We start from the raw sequence: 14,676 nt of genomic DNA, 5'->3' as shown, positions 1-14,676 counted from the left end.
GAAATAATAGTTAGTGTATGTTCAAGTATACCTAATTCCAATACAAATGAATCTTATTCATGCAGTACATTCTACTGAAGGCACTCAATACAGTCTGGCTAGCATAATGTGTTTCTACTTAACATTCTAAAAGGAAGATCCAACCCCCCAGATCTCTTACATCCCCATATTGCAGACCATTCACACCTGTCCCAGAACAATGCTCCATACATGCAACCTCCACATTCCAAAACATTTACACTTGTCCCTGAACAACCATCCTCCAAAGCATTCCGCAAACAATATCTGCTTTGTGCAACAAGCAAATATTTGGGCAAACAAGCAAAGTCCAGATTTTAAAAAAAACTGTTGACTGTATTTCACTGCTAACATAGAAATAACATTGATTTAGAAATCTTCAAATCTGGTCTAAACTGAAAATAATAAAAAAAAACAATCCTTTTGTAAAGTGTGATTCATCAAATACATTATATTTCTGTAAGTATTTATCCTGTATCTGAACATTCGAGAAGTGTAATGTCTCCATGTAGAGTGCAAGGTGCAATTTTTGCTACCATTTCAACCCAACGTTGTAAAATTACAACAAAGCGGAACAAGCTGAAAATCAAATGTGATGCATGAATTCCACAATAAATTTGTATTTACATGAACTACATATTCTAACAATCACCCAAAAAATTATTTCATGGAATGTACTTACTTCAATGTTGATATATCCAATCAAATTAAACAAGGAGATTCACTTCCAGAAAAGTTGGCTGGTGGACTGAGTTCATGGCCTTATAGCCAGATCTATATACACATTAATTATCCAATGGCATTGTAATGCAATACAATAAGACCCAATGTCTATGACTATGTGGTCTTTCAAATGTTCGTTTTGAAAATGTGTTTTTTGGAGAGCTAAAGGTGACGTTGTAATATTACAACAAAGGGTCTTACAGGGTTAAGTAACGCGTTTCTTGTTTGAACAAGGAACTAGTAACGGATTCATTCAATTGAATAAGTAACGCGTTAAGTTATGCGTGCGTTACATTGCAACGAGTGCGTTACATTGCAACGCGTGCGTTACATTGCAACGCGTGCGTTACATTGCAACGCGTGCGTTACATTGCAACGCGTGCGTTACATTGCAACGCGTGCGTTACATTGCAACGCGTGCGTTACATTGCAACGCGTGCGTTACATTGCAACGCGTGCGTTACATTGCAACGCGTGCGTTACATTGCAACGCGTGCGTTACATTGCAACGCGTGCGTTACATTGCAACGCGTGCGTTACATTGCAACGCGTGCGTTACATTGCAACGCGTGCGTTACATTGCAACGCGTGCGTTACACCCAACACTGCTTTCATTATTATTTACCAAGTCCTTTGGGTTGATATTATTAACCGTCCAAATATGGGAACTTCCAGAAACCCCACAGTTAAGGTTTATCTCAGGAAATAAGGAAGCAAATGGGATGATATGCAGTTGGTATTGCAGCTTTATAAAATATGTTCTGTAGCCACAAACTTAATTTAAACACTTAAATCACAGTAATCACACTTATACATGTTAGAAAATTGGAAAGTAATTTTCATTTTCTAAATAAGGGAGCATATTCAACATTGTTTTAAATATTGAAGGATTAAGCAATGAATCTTGGCTTGTATTCTTAAGTCATCAAAGTGAAAAAGTATTTACAGTATAAATTCAAAAAATACAAATTTCCAAATATCAGGAAGCACTGTCTATATATCTCACACACTTAGAATACATTGTGTGTATGTATTCATCAGGTGAAAGCACTGACCTAAACATTTCATTTCAATGGCCACCTGTGGTTTAAGCAGTGATCCAACTGATCATGCTTAGTGTGTTTATCTGAGGAGATGAAAGTAAAGTGGTTTCTACTTCAAGTAATACATTTTGTTGAAAATAACCTTGAGACTTGGTGTAAGTGACAATAATGTAAGCAGGTTTAAAGTGAAAGAGCAGTTAGTTGGTATGGCATTGACAGTGTGATCCTTTCCTCAATGTTAGTGTTGTAGTGTTCTGTTGAAGTTTCATCAGGTAAGTCAGCACCGATGACTAGTTTAGCAGAAAAAGCAAAGCTTGCTTATAGTGCAGTACATTGTATGTAGTCATGTGACCTGTCACCTGTGACAGGAGTTGTCTTCGCTAAGCCTCCGGGTCAGACTGGGGAGACAAGGGCTCAGGGGACACTTCGAGGCCGTGCATGATGTAGTGTCTGGAAGAGATGTGTTCTGGTGTGTGTACTGGTGTGTGTACTGGCGAGGCTCCGTTCAGAGATGGTGTGTGTTCCGGGGACTCGGTGGAATCCAGACGGTCACCTCTGTGTCTCCTGATCTCCTGGGGAGTCTTGAGAAACCTGCAGAATGGGTCAAGGAAAGGAAAATTGAAATTAAATTTTCACAAATCTATTCAAAATAAAAAACGAGAAAATCACATGTACATAAGTATTCAAAGCCTTTGCCATGACCCTCGAAATTGAGCTCAGGTGCATCCTGTTTCCACTGATCATCCTTGAGATTTTTCTAGTCTACCTGTGGTAAATTCAGTTGATTGGACATGATTTGAATTGTCTGTAGACCTCTGAGACAGGATTGCATCGAGGCACAGATCTGGGGAAGGGTAGACAAAAATGTCTGCAGCATTGAAGGTCCCATTGAGCACAGTGGCCTCCATAATCCACAAATGGAAGAAGTTTGGAACCAACAGGACTCTTCCTAGAGTTTAGCGATTGTAGGAGAAGAGCCTTAAGGCCCTTGCACACTGAGTGCAACATTTTCGTATGCGTTTTTTCGCAATCTTCAGCCTCAACATTCGGTGGCTCTGAATTAAAAAAATATATATCAAAATGCTGACTATGGATGCGAACACACAGAAAATCGAACCCGATCCAAACTTTTTGTTGACGGACAAAAGTTTTAGTGGCAGTGTGGAAGCGCGATTGACATAACGTGAGGTTGTATTTATTTTTTAACGTGCAAACATTTCGTATACAAATTTCGGACTCAGTGTACAATGAGCTTTAGTCAAGGAAGTGACTAAGATCCTGATGGTTATTCTGTCAGAGCTCCAGTGTTGCTCTGTGAAGAGAGGAGAACCTTCCAGAAGAACAACCATCTCTGCTGAACTTCACCAATCAGCCTTTATGGTAGAGTGGCCAGACAAAAGTCACTCCTCAGTAAAAAGCACATGACAGCCCGCCTGGAATTTGCCAAAAGGCACCAGAAGGACTCTCAGACTATGAGAAACAAAATGATCTGGTCTGATGAATCAAAGATTGAATTATTTGGCCTGAATGCCAAGCGTCATGTCTGGAGGAAACCATGCCCTGGCCAATACCATCCCTACAGTAAAGCGTGGTGGTGGCAGCACCATGCTGTGGGGATGTTTTTCAGCGTCAAGAACTGGGAGACGAGTCAGGATCTAGGGAAAGATGAATGCAGCAATGTACAGAGACATCCTTGATGAGAACCTGCTCCAGAGAACTCTAGAGCTCAGACTGGGGCGAAGGTTTATCTTCCTACAGGGCAACAACCCTAACCACACAATATAACAAAGGAGTGGCTTTGGGACAGCTCTGTGAATGTCCTTGAGTGGTCCAGACTTAACCCAAATTGAACATGTCTGGAGAGATCTAAAAATAGCTGTGCACCGATGCTCCCCATCCAACCTGATGGAGCTTGAGAGGTCCTGCAAAGAAGAATGGTAGAAACTCCCCAAGAATGGGTGTGCCAAGCATCATACTCAAAAAGACTTGAGGCTGTAATTGCTGCCAAAGGTGCTTCAGCAAATACATTTTCGTCCTTCATTTTTGCAAATCTATTAAATTTTAAACAAACTTTGTCATTGTGTGTAGAATAGAATCAATTTTGGATAAGGCTGTAACATACTGAATGTGGAAAAAGTGAAGCGCTGTGAATACTTTCCGGATGCATTGTACATCCTACCTGAAGAGCAGTTTCTGTCCCGGCTCCTTCTTGATGATGTTGAGCTTGTAGTAGTGCCGCAGTGCGCGGGACATCTTCTCATAGGTCATATTGGCTCGGTTCTGGAAAGAGCCGTGATTAACCATTTCATTTATTCCTCAATCCATTCAATCTAACAACCAGACAGACCCTCTACTCACTTTGTGATTGCCCCAGAGTCGGGCCAGTCCATTGGGGTCAACCACCCTGAACACCAGCCTGTCATGGTCCTCCCAGCGGATAAAGTCCTGGTAGTGCTGGTCAGATAACAGTTGGTACACATAGTCCCACAGCAATCTGCACTCTATTAGAAACATGCATGCACACACACACACACACACACACAAAAGACTATGATTGAGTTTGTGTCTTATGTAACTTATGTAATCTACTTCCACACATTAACAGTCACAAGCTACCAAATCTTTTGAGTGAATGATCTCCATCTACCTGGGATCCTGCCGTTAGCCTCGCGGGGCGGAGTTCTCTCCCGATTGGACAGGTTGAGAGGCTCCTCCCTTCTGCAAAGAACTGTGGGAGGAGTCTGGGCTTGGTGGTGGGACAACACGGGGACAGCTACGGACACTGATCACAACAGGACGTATCAAGAAGTCTGACGTCAATAACCAAGGGGGGGGGGGGGGGGGGTGTACTGTGACTCACCAGTATGTGTGTGCTGTGGATGTGTATCCAGATGTGCGTAGTGGGGTGAGTCATGCTTGCTGATGTTGGAGATGGTCATAGAGGGACATGTAAACAAGGCACTTGTGGAACTACCTGAAACGGGAGAAGGGGGAGGAGTGGCGGGAGGGGTAGAGTGTTGAAAGGGAATGTACATTTTCTACAGCATGTCCAGACAATTACCAATGAATTGTTGAGCAATATTTTTTGCTGGAAGAAAGTGCAATGCTGTGTGAAAACGTTATGTTTTAGGAAGTTGTCTAACCACAGATCAGAACAGGCTAGTTTCCCTGGTCTGGTGAGAGGCAGGCTAATGGATGTTTTCAGGTAAACCACACCTTCTGGCAATCCGCCCACTCTCTAACTTGCTTCACTGAAAACACCAGGTTTGCTTAATGAAGTATGTATATGGCAGGTAGGGCTACAGGAAGTGTAATACTGACATTGTAACAGTATCTTTTTTAAACATATCATTTGGATGAATGGCAGCTCAACAACCAAGCCTACCTGCACTCTTTTGTTTAGTGAAACTGGCTTATCAATGTTACCACTGTATGTCTGATCTATCTGTGCTTGGTCTAATTAAGTGGGCACAGTTTTTTCCACAAATACACATAAGATAGCCATACAGACTCACCTGTGGCCTCATTTGAACCTGTAGGTGGAGGCCCCTGGATTCTGTGATGGAGGTCCAGTTGGCTGATAGGTGGTTGTTGGATGTGACTGGAAGGGTTTGGCGGGAGGTGGCCATGGGAAGGTTTTAGGGGGGCAGAGACCACACCTCTTTTCTGCTGCTTCACACACTGTAGAAGCTCATACAGCACATCGCCTATGAGTAAAAAGAGTTTACACCGTGAACACAAACACATACAAAGACTGCGTTGAGATATAAAGATGATATTGTGGCGTTCTGTTGACTCAAATCACAAGTTTTTAAGACCATAAAAGGCCACTGATGCAGCATCAAGACATGCTGTACGCAGAGAAAGAAAGTTCACTTTACAAACTGGATATTTGGGTAGGCTTAATCCATTCAAGCAACAACCAAGTCATGCCAATGCTCCCTGTGACTTTCTTGTTCTGGCTTTCTCTCGTTCTGGTAAAAGAAAACATTCGTCCTACGGCAAGCTTCATAACTAACCCCAATTACCGACCTCACTTAAACTACCTGAGTGAAGTGCCCCTAGTGCCAAAAAACTATCAAACAAAAATACAATAAACAAAATAACTACTGATAATAATAATGAAATAAGATATCATCTAACAAACATACATTCTTCTCTCTCTGTCTTTGTATTAACTTCTTTCCTCACTCACATAAACTCACGTCATATTTGTAAACACTCATACCTGAACTAGGGCAGCGTCGTCTGAAGTCCTCCTTAGTGAGCAGACACAGCGCCCGTCCATTCATCTCAAAGTGTCCTCTCTCTGGTCGCCGCAGAGCGTATTCCTTCTGGGCCCAGTGCAGCCAGTGTGCCACATCCTCCTTGTCCCACAGAGAGGGGTTTATACCTGAGGAACGCACACAGCATTTGACCCAGTTCAACCACAATAGCAATGAAAGGCATAGTGCTTTGGAGATGGGAGAAATTCAAATGAAGGGTCAAAACATGTACATTTTCAATCGAAAGGGCTGTTTGTTCATAAATTAGGCATAATAAGTGTTTGTGTGTGTGTTGTCGGTGGGCCACTCACGTAGCCGTCCGGGTAGTTGCCACAGGTCTTCCTGAGCAGGGTGGCAAACAGCAGGCAGGTCAGGAGCGGTAGGGCACATTACAGGAGGAAGTAGGATTGCCCTGCCAGGCATTGGTGTGGTTACAGGCAAGTCATTGGTTCCTCTGTTTTCTTGCTAGAAAGAAAAAACAACACACATTAATTGTATATCTTTAGTAGATGCACACGATCACTTAGTCATATAAAACATAGTATAGTAGATGTATCCAGTAAAAAAAGACTGCATGTTTCACACAACACAACATTTAAAGGTCCTTTTATAGCTAAAATAATCGTTTAAAGTTCAATATTCTTATTTTCGTTGTTTTATTCGAGTACGTGCATACATTGCTTATTGTGGGCATTCAGGTTACTGAAAACACGCAAAAAAAGCAGACTTCCCCGTTCTAATTATTGGACCTTACCTTGATCGAAGGTGAATGGGAAACGTCTCCCATTATGTTACCTGTTCTGGATTGGAAAGGGCAACTACCACGACGTTTTTCCAAATAGGCCTACAGACAAATATAGTATGATTTTTTTTTTTATAGATCACCACACACTTAAGTCGCCACGACAAATTACAAAAAGATCGACATCCTCATAGGGCTTTTCATATCCTTCCGGGAAATGAAAACGAAAGGGAACAGATCCATAAAGGTTCAATGACTGCATGTAACAAAAAAGACAAAGGAAGAGGTTCGTTACGTTTAATACAATCTTTAAAAATGGTTGATCTTATATATGTCTATGTGAACCTGTAATCATTCCTGTAGTGTAATAACTTCTTCTAATTATATTCAAACTGTTACAATTGAGTTATACCATTTTCAGCGCTGAAGTTTATATCAGTGCTGCGCGCGTGTGCGCGTCCAGCTGCGCGTTGCTTGGCTCCGCCTTTACAAGGAAATGAAGTTTGCAATCAAGACCAATTTCGAAGCACAGCCTACAAATACAAATGTTTGTATTTACACAAATATACATATACAAATACAAAAATTGGTATTTGTAAAAAAGAATTGTGTTTGAGGCTACACCCTCATCGCGTGTTCAGTAGGTTTCAATAAGTTCTAAACGAAATTATCTTCATCTTTTGGTTTTCTTTTAGAACAGACTCCAATGTCACAGTTTCATTTAGGCTTCACAACTGCATGTAGATACGGTTAGTTACTCTCAACTCTACGATCACTGATAAGATTAGCTTTTTTCAAAGGTTATATAATGGTAGCGCTTGCGGGCTATAAATTACTCTATTGAGTTTAGTTAGTCTTTATGGTAATAAGAGTAGGCCCTACTGCAGCTAAAACAGTAGGCTAGGGGTATAACACCAAACATGGTTGTAGGATGTTGCTATTTATTAACTGTTCGTCTTATAATAAAACATAGCCTATTTAACTATCCACTTTTTATGGAAAATGGTTTTGGTTTTACGTTCCTAGACATCAGATACATTGGGACAGAAGATTCAGCCAAAAAGGGACCTTTTCTGAGGTCGTGTCCGTAACATTTTATAGGATACGTTCATGCTACACAAACAGTACTGCAACAACAGAAAAGCTTAAGGGTATATCGACGAGGTGCAGTTAATTTCATTTTCGAAATTGGACATTCGGCCAGTTTGCGGCGTTGCGTTAGGGACCGGGTTAAATCTACCTGTACCATTTTGAAAAAGGATGTCTCTTTTAATATTTCTATGCATATAAAACTCTAACTGGCACCAGATTATTCAAATAATGCCTGGCGTACTTCCACTTCCTGTAGAAAAAATGCTTATCTCAGAAAATTGCATTAAAACTGCTCTAAACTCAATTACATTTTCAAAATTGGATTAAAAAACTCAAATTGACACCAGATTATTCTAACAATGCCTGAATCTGAAACTGAATTTCCATATTTTCCTTACTACGATCTACGGTGTGTTAAAAGCTTAGTTTCATTTCACTGTGAATGTCTTTGTTAATCGCATTAGTTCATTAAAGAAATAAAAATTATCATACAGTTATCATACAGCCTCTGATACAACCTCCTAGTGCACCCTAGTGAAGTTAATGGTGCGAGGGATGAACAGAGAACCAATCAGAGTGAAGGGGCTCGTACCAATCAGAGTGAAGGGGCTGAAATGAGTTCCCATGATGCCCATGGAGGCACATGAAAGATGGGGATTGTTATTTAAAAATTCGAAATGCTGATCCGAACAACGTCAATCCGGTTATAAACTACACTCTTTAGGATTATAAAGAGGGCACCTGAAACATTTCAAACTTTGCAGTGCCCAATTCTCCAGATAATTGTAGGAAACTAAAGTGGGACACACAAACACACACAGAGATTACTGGCATTATTAGATAGATGCTCTCTCACAAATTCTTGCTCGGTGCTGCACAGTTGCTCACATTGTCTCGCTCTCTCCACCCTCAACTTTACCTGTACACTAGCTCCCTGGTACAGCGCTGAAATGTACTGTCTTTATTCACAATTTGAGTAAAACGTTAAGTCAAACAATGCTTTCATAAAATGTAAATGATTAGTAGGAAAATGACTTTCTCTCGGCTACCTCTTTCTGTAGAGATGTATGCAAAGAGAATATCACAGGAATTGGGTCGTCCGACACGCTCACTTGCAGGATGGTTGGTCACCAAGTTTCTAAAGTCAAATAACCGGATCCTGGAGGAGAACACGGTGCAGCTGTGTGGGATTCAGCCCGGTGATACAGTTCTGGAGCTGGGACACGGATCGGGATTGGGTCTATAGTCTGCAGCCCAACTGCTCACACGACCTACTGGCAAACTTGTAGGAGTGGACTAGTCTCAGTACATGCACCAGGTGACATATAGTGTGTGTCAGTGAATGCTTGTCAGGAGAGGAAGGGGAGGATCATCCTCCTTTGTGACATTTTATAAAAATTTTAATGTTGTGTAGGAGTATGACTGGCTTCATCCACAACTTGTAAGATTGAAATAGGAAACACACTGCATATGTGAATAGAAAAGAGACTTGATCTCATTCCCCTCCCGTCCCCAGTAGATAGCAAGAGAGCTGTTGAAGGAGCAGCTGGCTTGTGGCAAGGTGATTCTGCATCAACAGGATGTGGCGACCATGCCCCTTCCACTGTAACTGCTACTACTTCTGGCCAGACCTGAGGAAAGGTACCTCAGAAATCCATAGGGTGATGAAACCAGGTATGTCATTGTCCAACTCTACAGCCCAGCTATGTTCGCCATCTAAACTATTGAGACATAACAAATAACTCATCATTCTAAGTGTATAGTGACCCCTGGCATGCTTTCTTTCTCCATGTCTTCTTTCCTACTACTCCAGGTGGGCTTATGGTTACCACGCAAAGGCTGAACAGGGTGGTACAGTTGGCATCTAAGTAGGTGTTACCAGGGGAGAACTGGCGTCTGGAAGCATACATGGAGGCTTTGAGGGACTCCTGGGTTCTCTGATGTGTGGATGGAGAACCTTAAGAACCGTGAAATCATCTTTGAAGCCATATGCCACTGCCTGAAAATGAGCGATTTCATGATTTTTTTCATAAAACCAGAAGATTTTGTAACGACTAATGAATCAAATGCAATGTAGACTATTAATCAAATGGAACTGATAATGGAGGCATAGCTTATTCAGATTGTTGAAAAATGTTTTCTGGGAAATTATGACATTTACTTACTGAATTAAAATCGGAATGTTGCTGTAATATAAATATCCATTGCATTTCAGAAATTGTAGTTTAGAGGAAGAATGAGATGTGGGAAATCTGAACTCTTGCCGTTCGGGTTCGACCGTTCATTCATTTTTGCTGGTAAAACTACCACACCCATAATGCAGCGCCAAGGAAGGGTCGAGTTCAGATGACGTACAATGTGGGAAATTTGAAGCTGTGACGAGTGCGCAATGTGTGTATAGTTTTGTTTGGAAACGATAGGCTAAAACTTTATAGGTAACGCTAAGCCCTGTTTTTATGAACCGAGTGAGTACGCTAATGTGTGTCGATAATAATAGGCCCGTGCGAGATACAAGAGATGACTTGCAAACAGAAAGTAATGTTTGCTGGTGCTATGTTCTTCCTGCTTCAAAGATTTTAGCAAGTTTGCTAACGTTAATTGAAGTAGCATTAGCATTCTTGTATTCGTGGTTTAGTTCGCCATTACAAAATGACATTCTTTCGTGGGTGGCAAAACACATCATATTCGTTTTGTGTGAACGTTTATTGTGTTGCGTAATCAAAAGGTTAATACACTTTCACAGAGAAACCAGACAAGGATGCAGAAGATCTCTCGTCTGAAGCGCGAGCTTCACCTACTAACCTCAGAACCTCCGCCAGGGATAACGTGCTGGCAGACAGAGGGACAAATGGACGATCTCCGGGCGCGTAAGTGAAATGTGAACATGCACGGACACTGCCTAATCACCTGAGCAAGGAGATAAAGGACTCCCTCCTACTGAAATTCGCACCTTCCTTTACTAGAGATAATAGGTGGGTCGGGAACTCCATTTGAAGGAGGTGTCTTCTTATTGGAGATCAAGGTCCCCGAAAGGTAGGTTGTTGCATCAGTGCACTGTAAACGTGAATTCTCACCCTCTGTGATAAAGTTTAAACATTTCATGTTGAATGATCTGCAGATGGCATCATCATCTACCTCCTCTTTAGGTATCCATTTGAGCCTCCCCAAATCCGGTACCTGACACCTATATACCACCCCAACATTGACAATGCTGGACGCATCTGCCATGACGCCCTCAAGCTACCTCCCAAGGTACTGGAATGTTCTCGTCTATGGTTTGATTTGTGTCGACCATTGTAGGTAAAGGAGACAGGAGTTGTCAGCTGGTCCCACTCAAACTGAGTACCAGCTCCTCCCCTCTGGCAGATGGTTTTAAGTCCCCCAATGCAGGCTCAGTTGCCACAAACACACTTGTTCCTTACTCATCAAATCCAGACCCACTTGTATGCTCAGGGTCACACGTGTTTGTAGTGTGCTGATTGTTGTATTGTCTGTATAAATGTGTGTGCCTTTATTTGATCTTACACAGCAGACAGTGTCCACAGCATTTTTCCTTCAGAATGTAAAGGAGAGGGTAGTTTCTGATTTTAAAATCTTCCTTAAACATTCTCATGCAGGGTGCGTGGAAGCCTTCCCTCAACATCCCGACGGTCCTCACTTCTCTTCAGCTGCTGATGGCAGAACCCAACCCAGATGATCCCCTCATGGCTGATATAGTAAAACACCCACATATATACACAGTGTTTTTTGGTTGTGTTTTCACCAAAAACTATCCAGTGATTATTTTTGTATTTTACTTGTAGTCATCTGAGTTCAAGTACAACAAGAAGCTTTACCTGGATAAGGCCAGGAAATGGACACAGAAACACGCCATGCAAAAAAACATGGTAAGAAATCCAGACTGCATTAGTCTAATCTATTGGCACCTTCCAAGCACAAGAGGGTGCTGTGTCTCCATTAAGAATTTCCATATGCTGCCCAGGTGTGATTTAAAGGTAGCCTCAGAGCCTGTTTAAGGAGAGGCTTGCCACTCCCTATTAAGCCCCATTGTACCGAATTTGGTTGCAGTTCCACCAGAATTCCACTGGGGGTGATCGCGAGTGAGTGCTTGTTGAATGGGAGTCTATGGAGCTAAACGGCTAAATTAGATTGTCGTTAAGTTTGATTCTAGTTTTTGCATGTTCAACATGGATTATAGGTCAAAAGTTGAATGAACGAGTACTTATGTCCTTTTGATTTCTTACAGGGTGAGTCGTTGTTGCCTTTAACACGTTAGCATTCTGCTAATGAATGCTGATTGGTTAGTGAAGGACTGATACGACCAGAGTTCTTGCTTGATGGCATCCGAAGCGGAATCAGAATGTCAGAGCATTAGCAACATTAGCAACAACAGTAGCAAGCCAAAACTCTTTCTAGCATGTGTACTGACAGGGAGAGCCTAACCTGTCAGCTGTGTTGTCGATGCCCTGAGAGAAAAAAGTAAATGACCAGAGCTTGCCGTAAAGCAGTAGCTCTGGTGGTACGATGTGTATGACGTCAATTACATTTTCAAAAGCTTTTTAGAACAGAAAGGCGACTTTGAAAAAATCTAACAGCCAGCAGTGTGTATTTTTTTTGCCTTCCCTTTCGAATTCAGAATTCAAATTACTAGACAAAAAATTATATCCTGAGAAAAGTGGATTTTGAGGGGTATAGTTCCATAGACCTCCATTCATTCTGCACTCGCTCGTTAGCGCCCTCACATGGAACTTTAACCAGTTCAGAACGCGGAAGTTTCCCAAGAGTGGCAGTTCTCTCTATATTAGACATTCTCTGGTAGCCTGCAGAGAATGTCTAATATAGAGAGAACTGCCACTCTCGGGAAACTTCATGAGTTTTGAAGAATCGTTGACAATAATAAGCCACAATAATAAGAGCCAGGGTTCTACAGTGCAACTATTTCACTCGCATATGCCCCTAAAATTTGATGCGTGCCAGAACCGGAAAATAAAAATATGAAATATCTAAAAATAGAAATTATTTACGAGCACAGTCATTATTATAAATGTTGTTTAGTAATCTTGTGAAGTGGGTTGGGTGGGTGCTGCAATATGTTTAACATTTGCCAAATTCATTCATTTAGATTGAGGTTAGCTCAAGCTCACCCCAGAAAAGTATCGATAGTGGTATCCATAAAGACTCAGATTGTTAAGCCGGAAATTGTATCAATATCGATAAAACTTAACGATCCCCATCCCTAGTCATAAGAGGGAAGGTTACCTCCCCTTTCTCTGATTTGCCTGCACAGAAAATTTGGCCCACCAATGAGAAAATGAGCAACGACCATGCGAGCGCAATATTGGTTTTTCCTTGAGAGACATCATGGCTTACAAACGACTGAAGCATGAAAGTTAGTCCCGCCTCTTTCTTCCTCACAGCATTTAAAGCTACAAACACAAACACCACATCCTGAGGAAAGCTCATTGTGGGACTGCTCATTAGGAATGGGCGATATAAACTATATGCAATATAAACGATAAAAATTGGCCTACAATAGAGATTTAAATTCTATTGGACTATCGCGATAATGCATGTAGAACGCAATCTACCCGCGAAATTTAGAGAGACAAGCTGCAACGCATCATCGTAATAATCTTGAGTAGCTATGGCTGAAAGCTGGTGAAAAAGACCGGTGCAACATCCATTATTTGGACTTGATTTGGATTTAAGCCGTCCGATGAGCAGCAGCAAACTACTGGGGAGGGTCGTTACACAGAACGTTACAAATAAGCTTTTTTATTTTTTTTATTAAATATATGTATTATATCCTCTTCTACTTTTTCTTAAAAGTGTAACAAATCTCTCTTTATCTCCCTGACCCTGTCTTTCTGCTTGAGCAGCACTGGTTGAAACCTCATTGCTAGCGTGTGCTGACGTTATGACTGTGTATGTGAGTGACAGAAGGAGAGCAGGGAAAGGAAATGCAGCTGAACTAATACGCTGCTTGTTAAAAAAATTATAACGAAACGCACTATGTGGCGGCCGGTGTTGATTCTGTGGCACACCGCCAAAAATCAGTCTGTTTGGGGAAACACTGGGGTCTATATAACCTGTTCTGAAATGGTTCTATTATAATTTATATATTGTGATATATGTCGTTATCGCAAGAGGCTGCAATGTATATCGCAATATGGATTTTAGGCCATATCGCCCATCCCTACTGCCCATAGTGGCTGTAATTCTGCACCAAGGCTGAATTTTGTGAAATAGACTTCAGATACAGTATTAGGGGACCACTAAGGCCTATATAAAAGCATCTAAAAACAGCATGTGGGATCTTTAAGTTCAACTTAATTCATCAGTGGATTTTTACTTTGACACAGAATTTGATACAGGTCCATGTGTTTGTGTGCAGGGAGTAGTAGAGTCAAAGGAGACGGGCAAAGAGGAAGAGAAGTCGCTGTCCCGGAAGAGAGACACCCCGAGTGGGCAGGAGCAGCCCGGGGTGGGGCCTCAGGAACCCAAGAGAGGGTGTGTGTAGATGTAGCAGGTCACACCTCACTGGATCATCTTCTTTTTCTTTTCTTGTTTGAAACTGTTTCGTTTGGGTATGAATTCTTCTGGTTTGTCTTTGTGTTCAATTGTTCTCAAGATTAGTATTCACAGATGTATACATGGACACTCTTAATTACCTTTCTTAGCTATGTTCCTTCTTATATGAAAATTCAAATAAAAAAATATATATTTGCCTTTAACAGTGCATTCGTTGCTCATTTGTGAAGGCTCATTTGACATTCTGCATAGAGCATACCAT

General features: G+C 41.5%; 3 protein-coding genes across 4 annotated transcripts; 2 read left to right on the top strand and 1 right to left on the bottom strand.

Moving 5' to 3' along the window:
• Nucleotides 1–1,478: 1,478 nt before the first annotated feature.
• On the bottom strand, nucleotides 1,479–6,961 carry etv7 (ETS variant transcription factor 7). The gene is made up of 9 exons (XM_084680452.1): nucleotides 6,804–6,961; nucleotides 6,361–6,514; nucleotides 6,013–6,177; nucleotides 5,300–5,491; nucleotides 4,645–4,758; nucleotides 4,432–4,566; nucleotides 4,143–4,285; nucleotides 3,964–4,064; nucleotides 1,479–2,375 (listed from the first exon to the last, which is right to left on the bottom strand). Exons 1-9 carry the CDS (start codon nucleotides 6,834–6,836, stop codon nucleotides 2,165–2,167), a joined length of 1,248 nt encoding a protein of 415 aa, XP_084536578.1. The 5' UTR covers nucleotides 6,837–6,961; the 3' UTR covers nucleotides 1,479–2,164.
• On the top strand, nucleotides 6,959–9,960 carry LOC146250823 (uncharacterized). The gene is given in 6 exon segments (XM_084680453.1): nucleotides 6,959–7,077; nucleotides 8,945–9,201; nucleotides 9,403–9,479; nucleotides 9,481–9,557; nucleotides 9,697–9,812; nucleotides 9,814–9,960. Coding segments are annotated over 6 exon segments (708 nt in total). The 5' UTR covers nucleotides 6,959–7,043.
• A 165-nt stretch (nucleotides 9,961–10,125) lies between these two features.
• Nucleotides 10,126–14,617, top strand: ube2t (ubiquitin-conjugating enzyme E2T (putative)). Of its 2 annotated transcripts, none has more exons than XM_084680455.1 (7): nucleotides 10,126–10,258; nucleotides 10,627–10,750; nucleotides 10,847–10,916; nucleotides 11,030–11,135; nucleotides 11,501–11,599; nucleotides 11,687–11,770; nucleotides 14,278–14,617. In XM_084680455.1, exons 2-7 carry the CDS (start codon nucleotides 10,642–10,644, stop codon nucleotides 14,401–14,403), a joined length of 594 nt encoding a protein of 197 aa, XP_084536581.1. In that variant the 5' UTR covers nucleotides 10,126–10,258; nucleotides 10,627–10,641; the 3' UTR covers nucleotides 14,404–14,617. The 2 variants fall into 2 exon arrangements, with proteins under 2 accessions (XP_084536581.1, XP_084536580.1); XM_084680454.1 differs by having other exon boundaries at nucleotides 10,212–10,348.
• Nucleotides 14,618–14,676: the final 59 nt, after the last annotated feature.

The sequence above is a fragment of the Hypomesus nipponensis genome, chromosome 18 (genome assembly GCF_054491055.1).
Source record: "Hypomesus nipponensis isolate SF chromosome 18, ASM5449105v1, whole genome shotgun sequence".
Classification (NCBI taxonomy): domain Eukaryota; kingdom Metazoa; phylum Chordata; class Actinopteri; order Osmeriformes; family Osmeridae; genus Hypomesus; species Hypomesus nipponensis.
Note: the sequence above shows the minus strand (reverse complement) of the source record. Positions and strands in the feature narration are given on the sequence as shown.